This window comes from Anser brachyrhynchus (genome assembly GCF_964034855.1).
Source record: "Anser brachyrhynchus genome assembly, chromosome: W".
Classification (NCBI taxonomy): domain Eukaryota; kingdom Metazoa; phylum Chordata; class Aves; order Anseriformes; family Anatidae; genus Anser; species Anser brachyrhynchus.
The window spans coordinates 24,853,220-24,867,544 of record NC_137704.1 but is presented as its reverse complement, the minus strand read 5'-3'; the positions used below and the strand labels follow the sequence as shown (position 1 = coordinate 24,867,544).

At 43.5% G+C, this 14,325-nt stretch overlaps 1 protein-coding gene across 3 annotated transcripts in view; it reads left to right on the top strand.

Moving 5' to 3' along the window:
* Positions 1 to 7,557, top strand: part of LOC308184777 (AN1-type zinc finger protein 5-like) — a gene marked incomplete at its 5' end in the record, with an annotated part of 47,845 nt that extends 40,288 nt beyond the window's left edge. For all 3 annotated transcript variants that reach the window (XM_080572316.1, XM_080572315.1, XM_080572314.1), the window contains 2 exons: positions 3,152 to 3,277; positions 3,551 to 7,557. In XM_080572316.1, coding sequence (XP_080428442.1) covers positions 3,152 to 3,277; positions 3,551 to 3,699 — 275 coding nt within the window. In that variant the 3' untranslated portion in view covers positions 3,700 to 7,557. The remainder of the gene's footprint in view (positions 1 to 3,151; positions 3,278 to 3,550) is intronic.
* Positions 7,558 to 14,325: the final 6,768 nt, after the last annotated feature.

The window sequence follows — 14,325 nt, the reverse complement described above, 5'->3', positions numbered from 1 at the left end:
TGTGAGCTTTGTCACGCATTGTATAACTATGGCCATAGCTGTAAATATTATTGTTGGCTCTCCTTGTCTCGTGATTGTGCATTTAACTTGGTAACAAGGATAAGGTGTACCAGCTGCAGGCTGTTGTGGAAGTCTGGGAATGTTTATAGAGGCACAAGGCCATGGCTGTTACATAAACAAGTGGATTGTTTGGCTATGATTTTCATTGAGAAGTGTAAGGTCTATGTAGAAAAACATCACAAATGTAAAGGCTAGAAGAGCAGAATTTGCTATGAACAGGTCTGTAACATAAACCAGTACCAGTGTTTTGTGCCCATTCATGAAAAATCCAGAAGCAGGACAGGACTATATTATCTATGATATGGAATGTATGTAGGCGACTGGGCCACGTATCCCAAACTACATTTTTGCCATGGAGTTAGCTCCAGATGCTTGTTGGGATGAAGGAGACAGGGCAGAATGGAAAGCTGAGTGAGAATGGGAGTTTAAAGGGGGGACGTCTCATAGAGGGGAAGGATCACCTCCCTTGAACTGTTGGCAATGTTCCTCCTAATGTAGCCCAGGATATCACTGGCCTTTATTGCAGCAAGGACGTGCTGATGGCTAACATTCAACCAGCATATACTGGTGCCTGGGGTTGTTCTTCCCCAGGTTCAGGACTTTGCCCTTCTCCTTTGTTGAACTAGATGAGGTTATTGTTTGCCCATTTCTCCAGCCTGTCAAGGACCCTCTACGTGGCAGCACAACCCTCTCATGTATTAGCCACCAATGGGAGCAATTTTGGAGATAACCATATTGTAATGAGAAAGTACTGACATAAAATGGCTGCTAAACACTGCTAGGAGAAAACACTTGCTAGCTTGGGAACCGGGCCTGGGAACTTGGCTGTTGCCCTCTCTTCCCTCTAGAGCCTTATCCCACAGAATATGAAATGTGCTGCCATCAAGCAAGCCAACCAGTTAAAGCCTCAGTGTTATGGAGGGTGATGGCTGAAATACAAATATGGGGAGGCCTGGCAGATTGATTACATCACACTTCCACAAACCTCCTATGGCAAGTGCCATGTACTTAAAATAGTGGAAGCAACCACTGGATGGCTAGAAACATATCCCGTGCCCCATGCCACTGCCCAGAACTGTCCTGGGCCTTGAAAAGCAAGTCTTATTGTGACATGGCATCCCGGGAAGAATTGAATCAGACAATGGGACTCATTTCCGAAACAGCCTCATAGACACCTGGGCCAAAGAGCATGCCATTGGTTGGGTATATCACATTCCCTATCACATACCAGCCTCTGGGAAAATCAAGCGATACAATGTATTGTTAAAGACTACACTGAGAGCAACAGGTGTTGGGATGTTCAAACTTTGGGAAACACATTTAGCAAAAGCCACCTGGTTAGTCAACGCTAGGGGATCTGTTGAGCTGGCCCTGCCCAATTATAACTCTTATGTACTGTAGAAGGGGATAAAGTCCCTGTAGTGCACATAAAAGACATGCTGGGGAAGACAGTCTGGGTTATTCCTGCCTCAGGCAAAGGCAAACCCATTTGTGGGACTGCTTTTCCTCAGGGACCTGGGTGCCCTTGGTGGGTAATGCAGAAGAATGGGAAAGCCTGTTGTGTACCTCAAGTGGGTTTGATCTTGGGTAAGAATAGCCCATGATTTTTGTATGATATTAATTGCTATGTAATGCTGTATGTCATCACTACTGTGTTTGCTATCTTGCTTATCAACGGCATTACAGTAAGAGTGACCTGGATTAATGATGAATGAATTTTGATGGAACCCATCAAAGTGCAGCGGTGATGGAATCAGAACTGGTTTGTGAGGCTTTCTGTTAGTAGTAATAGGTATACAAACATAATAATAGGATTTTGATTTTTAAAGAGCAGTTATAAATAGTAAAGATAGAAAAATAGTCAACATAACTGGTTCTTCATGCTTGGAAATAATGCACTTTTTACAGAATGTGATTCTTACTGATCCAAGAGGATCAACTAAGAAATCATATTTGTGTGCATGAAGTTTATTACAAACAATTTAAGCCTACGTTCTCAATAATTCTGGATTGCATTTTATAGTTTGCTCTTTATCTTTTAGAATAATAGACATCATCATACAACTGTGAGTGTTCAGGAAAACTGAACAGGAGCAGACTCCCTGGCTTGTATGTGTTCAAGTTTGTATACAAACACACCTCCCTCAGACTTCCTCTGTACCAATTTGTGTACAAAAAGTATTTTAAAAACAACACCTCTCCATGGAAAAATTAATATTTTAATGGAAATGAACATGATTCAGAAAAGTTAACAAAAGGACCCATTTTTGTCTTGGAGAGGACTTGAATAAAATGTGGCTAAAATTTGACCAAAACTGTTCACAATAAAGTCGATTGAAAAATGAGTCTTTTTGATTATATCTGCTTGAACATTAAGGCTGAATACATTGCAAAGATACAGATATCCAGTGTAAATCTGTAGTTTGCTCTTTAAATAATTGGGGAGGGGGGGAAATCTGAAACAAGAAGGCTCTTTTGAACTGTGTGTAGTTTGTAGTTGTGTGTTGGATGTCTCACAGAATCAGTGGTTTAAAGCTCAAGAATGCTAACTGCTGTTCTGGTTGACTCAGGTTTTAGATAATCCGACTTTGCAAGTATAGTGGCAGAGTAACTCAGTACTATGACTAACACATTGCTGTTAATGTTATTTGTTTCTAAAATATGTTCCTATTAACTATATTCTCCACAGGTATCCCCTCTGTTCAATATCTTGACTGTGACAATGTTATTGTTTTGAAATAAATTTAAATTTGATCATATGATTTTTAATTTTGTGTGTACATGGAACTTCTAGAGCACTTTCCAAGTGCTTACACTTATGTCAGCGTATACAGGAGATAACAGCTAGGTATCTTGTATTTTTTAGATGATAGAACAGTAGGGAAAATATGGTTGTCTTCTGTAGAGCTAAAAAGGAAGTTAGTAGAATACCTATTCTACATAGTACTTCAGATAATAAACTTCAGGGTTTTATATTAAGGATTAATTTCCCTCTACTAAATTTATGTTTGCTACTGAATAGCTAGTGAAGTCAAGAAAAGGAGAAAAACAGAACACCAAAAATCTTTATTTCTTTTGCTTGCTTTAACAGTTGTTACTCAACCAAGTCCGTCGGTTTCCCAGCGTAGTAATTCACAGAGTGAAGAGAGAGCTTCTGAACTTCCCAAACCAAAGAAGAACAGATGTTTCATGTGCAGAAAGAAGGTTGGCCTTACAGGTATGAGAGCACTTTGTCAATGTTGAACAGAGCTATATGATTAGTTGCCTCTTACTAGATTGTTTGTTGAAATATCTTCAGACGTTAAACTTGCTTGGTGCTTCAAAATCCATAATGTTAGACTACTTAATAGAGCTGATAATTTGGAAATACTCATTTTGCTTACTCTTAGATGCACATATCCCCTTTTGTGTTAACTAAGCCCTTAATTTAATTTGCTTAAAATCTGAAGCTTCCTAGTGATGTTTTTTTTTTTTCCTTTTCTTTGTACAGGATTTGACTGCCGATGTGGAAACTTATTTTGTGGACTTCACCGTTATTCTGACAAGCATAGCTGCCCATATGATTACAAAGCAGAAGCTGCAGCAAAAATCAGGAAAGAGAACCCAGTTGTGGTGGCTGAAAAAATCCAGAGAATATAAACTAACCTATTTATGAAAAGACTGTTTAATTTTAATATACCCTAGGAAAACATTAAAGAGCAGATGCATGGCCATTTTCCTTTGTTCTACCAACTCTTACTTTTAGTCTTGTCTGTCTTAATAATATTTCAGAATGTTTAGGTGTTTGTTACAGGGAGAATTGGATAGATAAAGCCCTTGAAAATATTTATGCCTTCCTCAGAGTATAATTGGATGATCAGAATCGGCACAGAAATAGACATGCACAGAGAATATGTGCCAAACAGATGTCTACTATGTGCATGCTTGCAGCAGATCTGCCTTTTAAGGTGTTTGAGGTGTATAGCACTAGCCAAAGGTTATGTGCCTGTTTGAGAGAAGGGTTAGAAAGGTTGGTGGTCTACTTCTATCATTGAAGATCATAGAAACACAAGGTTGGAAAGGGCCTACAAGATCATCTAGTCCAACCATCCTCCTATCACCAATACTATCCACTAAGCTACTAAATCATATTTCGTAGCACCTCATCCAGGTGCTTCTTGAACACCGTGAGGGGCAGTGACTCCACCATCTCCCTGGGCAGGCTGTTCCAGTGCCTGACCACTCTGAGAGAAAAAGTTTTTCCTGATATCTAATCTAAATCTTCCCTGGCGCAACTTGTGGCCATTTCCTCAAGTCCTATCATTAGTTATCTGGGAGAAGAGGCCGACCCCCTCCTCATCACAACCTCCCTTCAGGAAGTTGTAGAGTGCAATGAGGTCTTCCCTGGGTCTCCACTTCGCCAGACTAAACAATCCCAGCTCCCTCAGCCACTCCTCATAAGACTTGTGCTCCAGACCCCTCACCAGTTTTGTTGTCCTTCTCCGGACACGTTCCAGGGCCTCAATGTCTTCCTTATAGCGAGGGGCCCAAAACTGAACACTGTACTTGAGGTGCGGCCTCACCAGAGTTGAGTACAGGGGGATGATTGTCTCCCTGGTCCTGCTGGCTGCACTATTTCTAATACAGGCCAGGATGCCATTGGCCTTCTTGGCCACCTGGGCACACTGCTGGCTCATGTTCAGCTGAGCATCGATCAACACTCCCAGGTCCTTTTCCTCTTCACAGTCTTATAGCCACTCTGCCCTAAGCCTGTAGCGTTGCATGAGGTTATTGTGGCCAAAGTGCAGGACCCGGCACTTGGCCTTGTTGAACCTCATCCCATTTGCCTCAGCCCAGCAGTCCAGCCTATCCAGATCCCTCTGAAGGGCCACCCTACCCCAAGGCAGATCGACACTACCTCCCAACTTGGGGTCATCTGCAAACTTACTGAGGGTACACTCAATCCCCTCATCTAGGTCATCAATAAAGATATTAAACAAAATAGGCCCCAGTACCAACCCCTGGGGGAAACCACTTGTAACGGGACGCCAGCTGGACTTAACTCCATTAACCACAACCCGCTGGGCACGGCCCTCCAGCCAGTTCTTTACCCAGAGAAGGGTATACCTGTCCAGGCCACGGGCAGCCAGTTTCCCCAGGAGAATACTGTGGGAGACCGTGTCAAAGGCCTTGCTGAAGTCTAGGTAGACTACATCAACAGCCTTTCCCTCATCTACCAGTCTGGTCACACGATCATAGAAGGAGATGAGGTTGGACGAGCACGATCTGCCTTTCGTGAACCCGTGCTGGCTGGGCCTGATCCCCTGGATGCCACGCACGTGCCATGTGATCTCACCCAAGATGATTTGCTCCATAACTTTCCCTGGAACCGAGGTCAGGCTGACAGGCCTGTAGTTCCCCAGATCTTCCTTATGGCCCTTCTTGTAGATGGGAGTCACATCGGAAAGCCTCTAATCCTCTGGGACCTCTCCAGATAACCAGGAATGCTGATAGATGGTGGAAAGCGGCTTGGCAATCACCTCCGCCAGCTCCCTCAGCACCCTAGGGTGGAGCCTGTCTGGTCCCATGGACTTGTGACATTCCAGATGGAGGAGCAGGTCTCTAACTGTCTCTTCCTGAATCACAGGGGGTGATTCTCTACCTGAATCACAGGGGACTTCCAGGTCAGGGCATAAAGTACCCTGAGGATAACTGATCCGACTATTAAAGATAGATGTAAAGAAGGTGTTGAGAACCTCAGCCTTTTCCTTATCCTCGGTGATCACATTCCCTGCTGCATCAAGGATGGAAATTCTCCTTGGTTCCTCTCTTACTGTTAATATATTTGTAAAAGGATTTCTTGTTCTCTTTTACTGCAGTGGCCAATTTGAGTTCAAGCTGGGCTTTTGCCTTTCTAACTTCCTCCCTGCATATCTTAGCAACTTCTTTGTAATCTCCCCAAGTAGCCTGTCCCTTCTTCTAGAGGATATAGATTCTTTTTCTTCCGGAGTCTCAACAAAAGTTCCTGATTCATCCACACTGGTCTTCTTCTCCTCCGGCTCACCTTACAGGACTCAGGAACAGCCTGTTCCTGTGCCTTTAAGATTTCCATCTTGAGGAGTGTTCAGGCTTCCTGGACCCCTTTGCCCTGAAGGAGTGACTCCCAAGGGACCTCTGCAACAAGTGTCCTGAACAGGTCAAAGTCCACCCTCCGGAAGTTCAAGATAGCAGTTTTGCTAGTTACCCTTCTGACATCACCACTCTACAATTTCATGGTCACTCTGCTCAAGACAGTCCCCAACTTTCACATCTCCCACCAGTCCTCTGTTAGTGAAGAACAGGTCTAGTGGGGCACCTCCCTGGTAGGCTCTTGTACCAGCTGTGTCAGGAAGCTATCTTCCACACACTCCAGAAACCTCCTGGACTGCTTCCTCTGCTAAGGAAAAGATCTCATTCTAATTTTAATTTCCATACTCCGTTATTTTCCAGCAGAACGTAAGCCATGTGGGTCTGTCTGCCTTTCAAGTAAGATGAGTGTTGGTGCTGTATTTAAGAAAAAATCATTTAACAATTAGTGGGGAAAATGGAAAAAAAAATAGATATGTATGAGAAGAAAACCGTTTTGGAACAGATTATGTTAACCTAATTTCAGGATTCTAAAGTTTCCAGAGGAAATGTCCTGTTAAAAACTTAAGAACTGGCCTGCAACAGTTCTCTGCTTTTCCTTTCAAGGCTAAAAATGTTGTGTAGCACAATACTGTAAAATTGGCTTACCAAAAAAAAAGCTGTGTATGTTTCTTAGATGTACCATAACAGCTCTATCAAGTGACATATGCATAAGTTGCAGAAGTATTAGAACAGTTTATTATTCATGAATTACTTGAATTCAGTGTGTTCTGGGTTCAAAAGAATATTAGGAGCTTTAAAAAAATATATATTATTAATGTAACAATTGCACATGCAACAATTGTTGGGTATAGAAAACCATACCCAACATGGCTGCTGTAAACTTAAGTGGGAGCTGGAACCACTCTTGGAGGGCTGCTTAATCATTTTAAATTATATTTGAGTGTAGGACTAATGTTCTTGGGTGTATTGCATGGGCTATATTATCTACAGCATTGTACAATAACTAGAAAAGGCAGTATAGTGCATTGATGCTTGTCTGGTGATATCACTTCTGTGTTATAATGGGAGGTTTTTTGTGTTGTATGCAACTTGTGTTTTTTATAAACAAGTATAGTTTAGACTAGTGTTGTGGTAATACCTGTTCTCATCTGTAAATAGTTGTGTATGCACACAAAATTATACTTCTGACTTCTATTGCAGTGTTTACTCTTAGCTTTTAGTTCAATATTAAAAGCATCAGGCTCTTACTTTAACTTTGTTCTTCCAATTTAGTTATTAGATATGCAAACGTACAGATAACTCATGTTTATATATTGCACATAATCATGCTACCCAGCATCTATGATCTGTTGTATTATGTAAATAATAAAAATTATGTACAGAAGGAAATACTTCCTTTTGTGATGGTTCATTGGTTTTAGTTATTGTAACCTGAAAGTGGCCCTGTGGATATTGGGGTACAAAGCTAGTACTACTAGTACTAGGTTTGTATGTCTCTTTAAAACCTGAGAGCACCTTGAAACTGGATATTTGAGGAAACCATGTCTAGATTTGTGATACTGGCAGAGCTAAAGTATTTTAGGAAGATTAACCATGGTGATACCAGTACTTAATGATTCTGATGGTCTCTCTCACCTTCATTTGCTTTTTTTTTTTTCATCTGAACAAAGGCTGTATTTGGGAAGGCTTGTTGAAATAATGAATCTCAGTAGATCTCATAGAATCATAGAATATCCCGAGCTGGAAGTGAACCAATAAGGATCATCAAGTCCAACTCCTGGCACCACACAGGTCTACCCAAAAGTTTAGACCATGTGACTAAGTGCACAGTCCAAACGCTTCTTAAATTCAGACAGGCTTGGTGCAGTGACTACTTCACTGGGGAGCCTGTTCCAGTGTGCGACCACCCTCTCGGTGAAGAACCTCTTCCTGATGGCCAGCCTAAATCTGTGGAAGATCTGTGGAAGACAGTATGAAATGAAAAATTCCTCATTGTTCTATAAAATCATGAACTGTGAATTGTATGTGAATTGTCCACAGGTGGGATATGAGCTTTTATTAAAAGCTGTAAGTTCTACTAATCTTTATTCTGTGTTAATAATTCATATATGGTCTATAATCATTCAGGAACACTAATTCTGTTGAGGTTCACTAAACATTTAAAGGGGGGAAGGCTGTTTACATATATATTTGTTACACTTTGTCAGTACCTGCTCTTATTAAACTTTGGTGCAGTGTGGTATATTTCACTTGGCAAAAAGAAAATGAATATAGGTGCAGAGTGTTTTGGAATTTTTCCCCTCTATTTATAACCTTGGAGACTGGTATACACTCCTAAAATAAAAGGCTGGCTCCCGCTGCAATGTCAGTCACAAGTCAATTTTAATATTAAAAGGCTTTGAGGGGGGGAAAAAGGATTCAAAAACCTATCTATCTTCTATAATGTTCTACATAAGCTATTCATAAAGCTGCTATAGATAAGCTGTCATTTGGCCTTTAAGTGTCAAATGGTTATGAACAATATACCCATCTTCCCAGAAGGCAATGTGACTGCTTAACATGATACTAGTCCTTATTTAACATCTGGCTGTTAAACTGAGATGTTTTTATTTTGTGTATAAATATGCTGTTCTAGGAAGAATTTTCCTGTGCCCCTGAAAAGTTTGCCAGTTGATGGGTATTTTTTTTGTTGTTGTTAGGGTTTAAGAAAGAACATGTAAACAAAAGTATATAAGTGACTAAGAATTACTTGGTGGTCTTTAACCTCCTAAATGTCTAGCTAGCAGCATGGCTGCGCAATAGTGTGTTCCATAGGATTCTGTGCAAACTTAAACCTGAAATTTGGCGGAAGAATGACAAGCTTCTTCTGGTGTTTTCAGCTTGTTGCTGTAAGGTTGATGACCTGTCAGGTGATTTGCTTGGTTGTGCTGTATAGGGATGTAATGAAGTTAAGTAGCTCTGACTACATCCTGTGATATTGCTGGTACTTGGCCCTTTGAAAATGTGTTTTTGCTAATCATTTATTCTGAGCCTAGATATTACAAATTTGCAGGCATTCCATCTCAGCTATAATTTGGATTACAAAGGATTTGTAAGCAGGTTTGGCACTTCAGACTAATATATGAAGTGTCTTTTACTCTGTGTCTATAGAATAATAGATGAGCTTTCTTCTGGTAATTCAGGTATCTCCCACCAACTGAGAATGGAAGATGTAATGTTAAACCATATAAGTGATTTAAACTTTATCTTTTTTTATGCAACTGCATGACATATTTTATCATGCAATTCTGTAAATGTATAATTGTTGTGCTCCTTTACATGCATTTCTTACAATAAAATCAAATTAAGATATACAGTGATTTCAGCTTCTAGACGTTGCTATTGACTATTTTCACTTTTTATTTGTTAACAGTTAATTTGACTGTAGTCTTAAGCTGAAGAAAATGAGAAAACCTTGAAGAAAACAGAGAAACTGGTAACCTTGAGCTAGCAGAAGCAAGGGAGATAAAGGATGAAAACTAAAACACAAGAAGGAGAAAAACAGCTGAAAGAAGATTCCAGACTGACCTATGGTAACCTTTTGCTCATTAAGGGTCATTAACATATAAAATGTCAGATTTGGTGTCGTGTTCCCCCCCAATTGCCAAAGATCACCAAGCACCTGATTCTGCAGAATTATATCATTAATTATTTAATTAAAAGACCTTTGTGTGGATTCTGACTCTGTGTGCTTATTGGCATGGCGCACTGGGCACGAACCTATGGATAACAATTTTGGCGACACAGATGGAACTCCTAAATTACCCTTGCCCGGTCCAACTCGTCAGCATCGGTGTTGGAGGGGAGGATGCCAGAGACCATGTGCGCACTGTTGATTTTATCGGAGTTTGGCCTCGACCCTCCAGATGTCCAGGGCCAGAGAGTGGTGCAATGGCACAACACTTTAAGGAATCTATCAAACATCTGGGGATAAAGGGGAAGTCACTGAACCGGTGAGTATGATTTATATCTTCCTATGGCTATTCAGAGAAGGGATTGTCAGCCTCACACATAGATGCTGTGATTTAGCAAGAATGAGAGATGGCTGCATGAGCTACCTGACCCGACTGATGGGTTAAAGTTAAAGCCGAGTGTGAGCAGCCACCAAAGGGAAAATGAGAAGCAGTTATTATCCCAGGATAATTTTCTCCATAATTTAACCAGGCACTGACTTGAGACTGATAGGCCTGTAGTTACCAGGGTCTTCTTTCTTGCCCTTCTTGAAAATTGGTACAACATTTCCCAGCTTCCAGTCTACTGGGACCTCTCCAGATTCCCAAGACTGTTGAAAAATAATTGAGAGAGGTCCCAATGATATCCCCTTTATTTGTTCGTCCCTTAATCCTTACCCAGAGGCTCTCAACTTTGCCATTGCCAACTCGAAGATCCACAAAGCCCCTGCTTCACATACATCGCCACCCCCCACCTCACCTACCCTGCCTGTCCCTCCTGAAAAAAGAGAGGGTTTATGACCTTTGGAAAAGAGGGCAGGCCACTCAGGAGGACTATAAGGATGTTGCGAGGCTGTGCAGGGACAAAATAAGAAAGGCCGGAGCTCAATCTGGCTACTGCCGTTAAAGATAACAGAAAGTGTTTTTATAAATACATCAACACAAAAAGGAGGACTAAGGAGAATCTCCATCCTTTACTGGATGCGGGGGGAAACTTAGTTACAAGAGATGAGGAAAAGGCTGAGGTGCTTAATGCCTTCTTTGCCTCAGTCTTTAGCGGCAAGACTGGTTGTTCTCTGGATACCCAGTACCCTGAGCTGGTGGAAGGGGATGGGGAGCAGAATGTGGTCCTCATAATCCACGAGGAAATGGTTGGCAAACTGCTACAGCACTTAGATGTACGCAAGTTGATGGGGCCGGATGGGATCCACCCGAGGGTACTGAGAGAACTGGCGGAGGAGCTGGCCAAGCCGCTTTCCATCATTTATCAGCAGTCCTGGCTACCAGGGGAGGTCCCAGTCGACTGGCGGCTAGCAAACATGACGCCCATCTACAAGAAGGGCCGGAGGGTAGACCCAGGGAACTATAGGCCTGTTAGCTTGACCTCAGTGCTAGGGAAGCTCATGGAGCAGATTGTCTTGAATGTCATCACGCGGCACTTGCAGGGCAACCAGGCGATCAGGCCCAGTCAGCATGGGTTTATGAAGGGCAGGTCCTGCTTGACGAACCTGATCTCCTTCTATGACCAAGTGACGCGCTTGGTGGATGAGGGGAAGGCTGTGGATGTGGTTTACCTTGACTTCAGTAAGGCTTTTGACACCGTTTCCCACAACATTCTCCTCATGAAACTGGCTGCTCGTGGCTTGGACTGGCGTACGCTTCGTTGGGTTAAAAACTGGGTGGGAAGCCGGGCCCAAAGAGTCGTGGTGAATGGAGTTAAATCCAGTTGGAGGCCGGTCACTAGTGGAGTCCCCCAGGGCTCAGTGCTGGGGCCAGTCCTCTTCAATATCTTTATCGATGATCTGGATGAGGGGATTGAGTGCACCCTCAGTAAGTTTGCAGACGACACCAAGTTAGGTGCGTGTGTCGATCTGCTCGAGGGTAGGAAGGCTCTGCAGGAGGATCTGGATAGGCTGGACCGATGGGCTGAGGCCAACTGTATGAAGTTCAACAAGGCCAAGTGCCGGGTCCTGCACCTGGGGCGTAACAACCCCAAGCAGAGCTACAGGCTGGGAGATGAGTGGCTGGAAAGCTGCCTGGCAGAGAAGGACCTGGGAGTACTGGTTGATAGTCGGCTGAATATGAGCCAGCAGTGTGCTCAGGTGGCCAAGAAGGCCAACAGCATCCTGGCTTGTATAAGAAACAGCGTGGCCAGCAGGTCTAGGGAAGTGATTGTCCGCCTGTACTCGGCTCTGGTGAGGCCGCACCTCGAGTACTGTGTTCAGTTTTGGGCCCCTCGCTACAAGAAGGACATGGAGGTGCTCGAGAGAGTCCAGAGAAGGGCGACCAAGCTGGTGAGGGGTCTGGAGAACAAGTCTTACGAGGAGCGGCTGAGGGAGCTGGGCTTGTTCAGCCTGGAGAAGAGGAGGCTCAGGGGCGACCTTATCGCTCTCTACAGGTACCTCAAAGGAGGCTGTAGCGAGGTGGGGGTTGGTCTGTTCTCCCACGTGCCTGGTGACAAGATGAGGGGGAATGGGCTAAAGTTGCGCCAGGGGAGGTTTAGGTTGGATGTTAGGAAGAACTTCTTTACTGAAAGGGTTGTTAGGCACTGGAACGGGCTGCCCAGGGAAGTGGTTGGGTCACCATCCCTGGAGGTCTTTAAGAGATGTTTAGATGTAGAGCTTAGTGATATGGTTTAGTGGAGGACTTGTTAGTGTTAGGTCAGAGGTTGGACTAGGTGATCTTGGAGATGTTTCTGTGATTCTGTGTTTCTGTATTTTCTCCCTCTTTCCCTTTGAGGAGGGGGAGTGAGAGAGCAGCTGAGGTGGAGCTCAACTGCCTACCCAAGTAAAACCACCACAGTATTGTAGTCATATATGTTTATAATGTATTTATTTAAGCTCATTATCATATTCAGGGGTGTTAACTTTAATATTAATTTTACACGTAATGAAGCAAAACATTTCACTCTGGGCATTGTGGCCCTCAAGATTCTGTTCTGCTGCCAAAACAAGGCTGTCCTGCTAACACAGTACTCCCTCCTTCAGCAACCTTTTATACGAAGTTCATAAACAAGAACAAGCTGCTCAGTTCCCTTTTGTCCAAGGCTGGTGCTTATCAGTGACGCTAACAAGTCTGACTGTTCTTCACATTTTCCACCTCATGACTGTAGTCACTACATTCAGGCTCCAAATCATGCTTGTATAAAGTCAGTTCTGGGTGTATCCCTTCTGTTAGAATTTTTTCCCTTTCCACCTGGACGCAGCTCTAATTCAGTCCATCCAGACACCATGCGCACTCGGCGAATCAACACCTGGGTTATCATAGATTAGATACAAGCTAATAAGAAACAAAACATAATAATCACAGTGATTACTGTCAATGTAGATTGCAATAAAGAAGCAAGCCATCCTGATAGCAAGAATCCTAATCCATGCAAAAGTTTGTTCAACCATCCTCCTTCCATGCTTTCTCTAAGGTCTCTACTCAGTTTTGCCACATTCCTCATGCTGTCTAGTTATCATAGAATCATAGAATATCCGAGTTGGAAGGGACTCACAAGGATCATCGAGTCCCACTCCTGGGTCTCCAAAGGACCACCCAAAAAAAAAAATAGATCATGTGTCTGAGAGCATTGTCCAAATGCTTCTTGAACTCCAGTAGGCTCGGTGCCATGACCACATTAGCAATATCACTTGTGGCATACTACTTGGATGCTTTCAATTCCAGTTTGTACTGAAGTTCTAGCATGTCCGGCATGGCAGCACTCAGCGCTGGTGTCTTGGTTTCAGCTAGGATAAAGTTAATTCAGCTAGGTTAAAGTTAACCCTCAAAGGGTTGACCAATGGGGCCACATCAGGCTGGTGGACGGTCACCAGTGGGGTCCCCCAAGGCTCCATTTTAGGGCCAGCCCTCTTCAGTGTTTTTATAAACGATTTGGATGTAGGACTAGAAGGTGTTTTGAGCAAATTGACTGACAACGCCAAACTTGGAGGAGTTGTGGACTCTGTTGAGCGTGGAAAGGCCTTGCAGAGAGATCTGGACAGATTGGAGAGCTGGGCGATCACCAACCGCATGAAGTTTAACAAAAGCAAGTGTCGGGTCCTGCACCTGGGACAGGGCAACCCTGGCTATACGCACAGACTGGGTGACGAGACGCTGGAGAGCAGCCCCGCAGAGAGGGATCTGGGGGTTGTGGTTGACAGCAAGTTGAATATGAGCCAGCAGTGTGCCCTGGAAGCCAGGAGGGCCAACCGTATCCTGGGGTGCATCAAGCACAGCATTGCTAGTTGGTCGAGGGAAGAGATTGTCCCGCTCTACTGTGTGCTGGTGCGGCCTCACCTCGAGTACTGTGTGCAGTTCTGGGCACCACAGTACAAAAAGGACATGAAACTGTTGGAGAGTGTCCAGAGGAGGGCGACGAAGATGGTGAAGGGCCTAGAGGGGAAGACATATGAGGAGCGGCTGAGGTCACTTGGCCTGTTCAGCCTGGAAAAGAGGAGGCTGA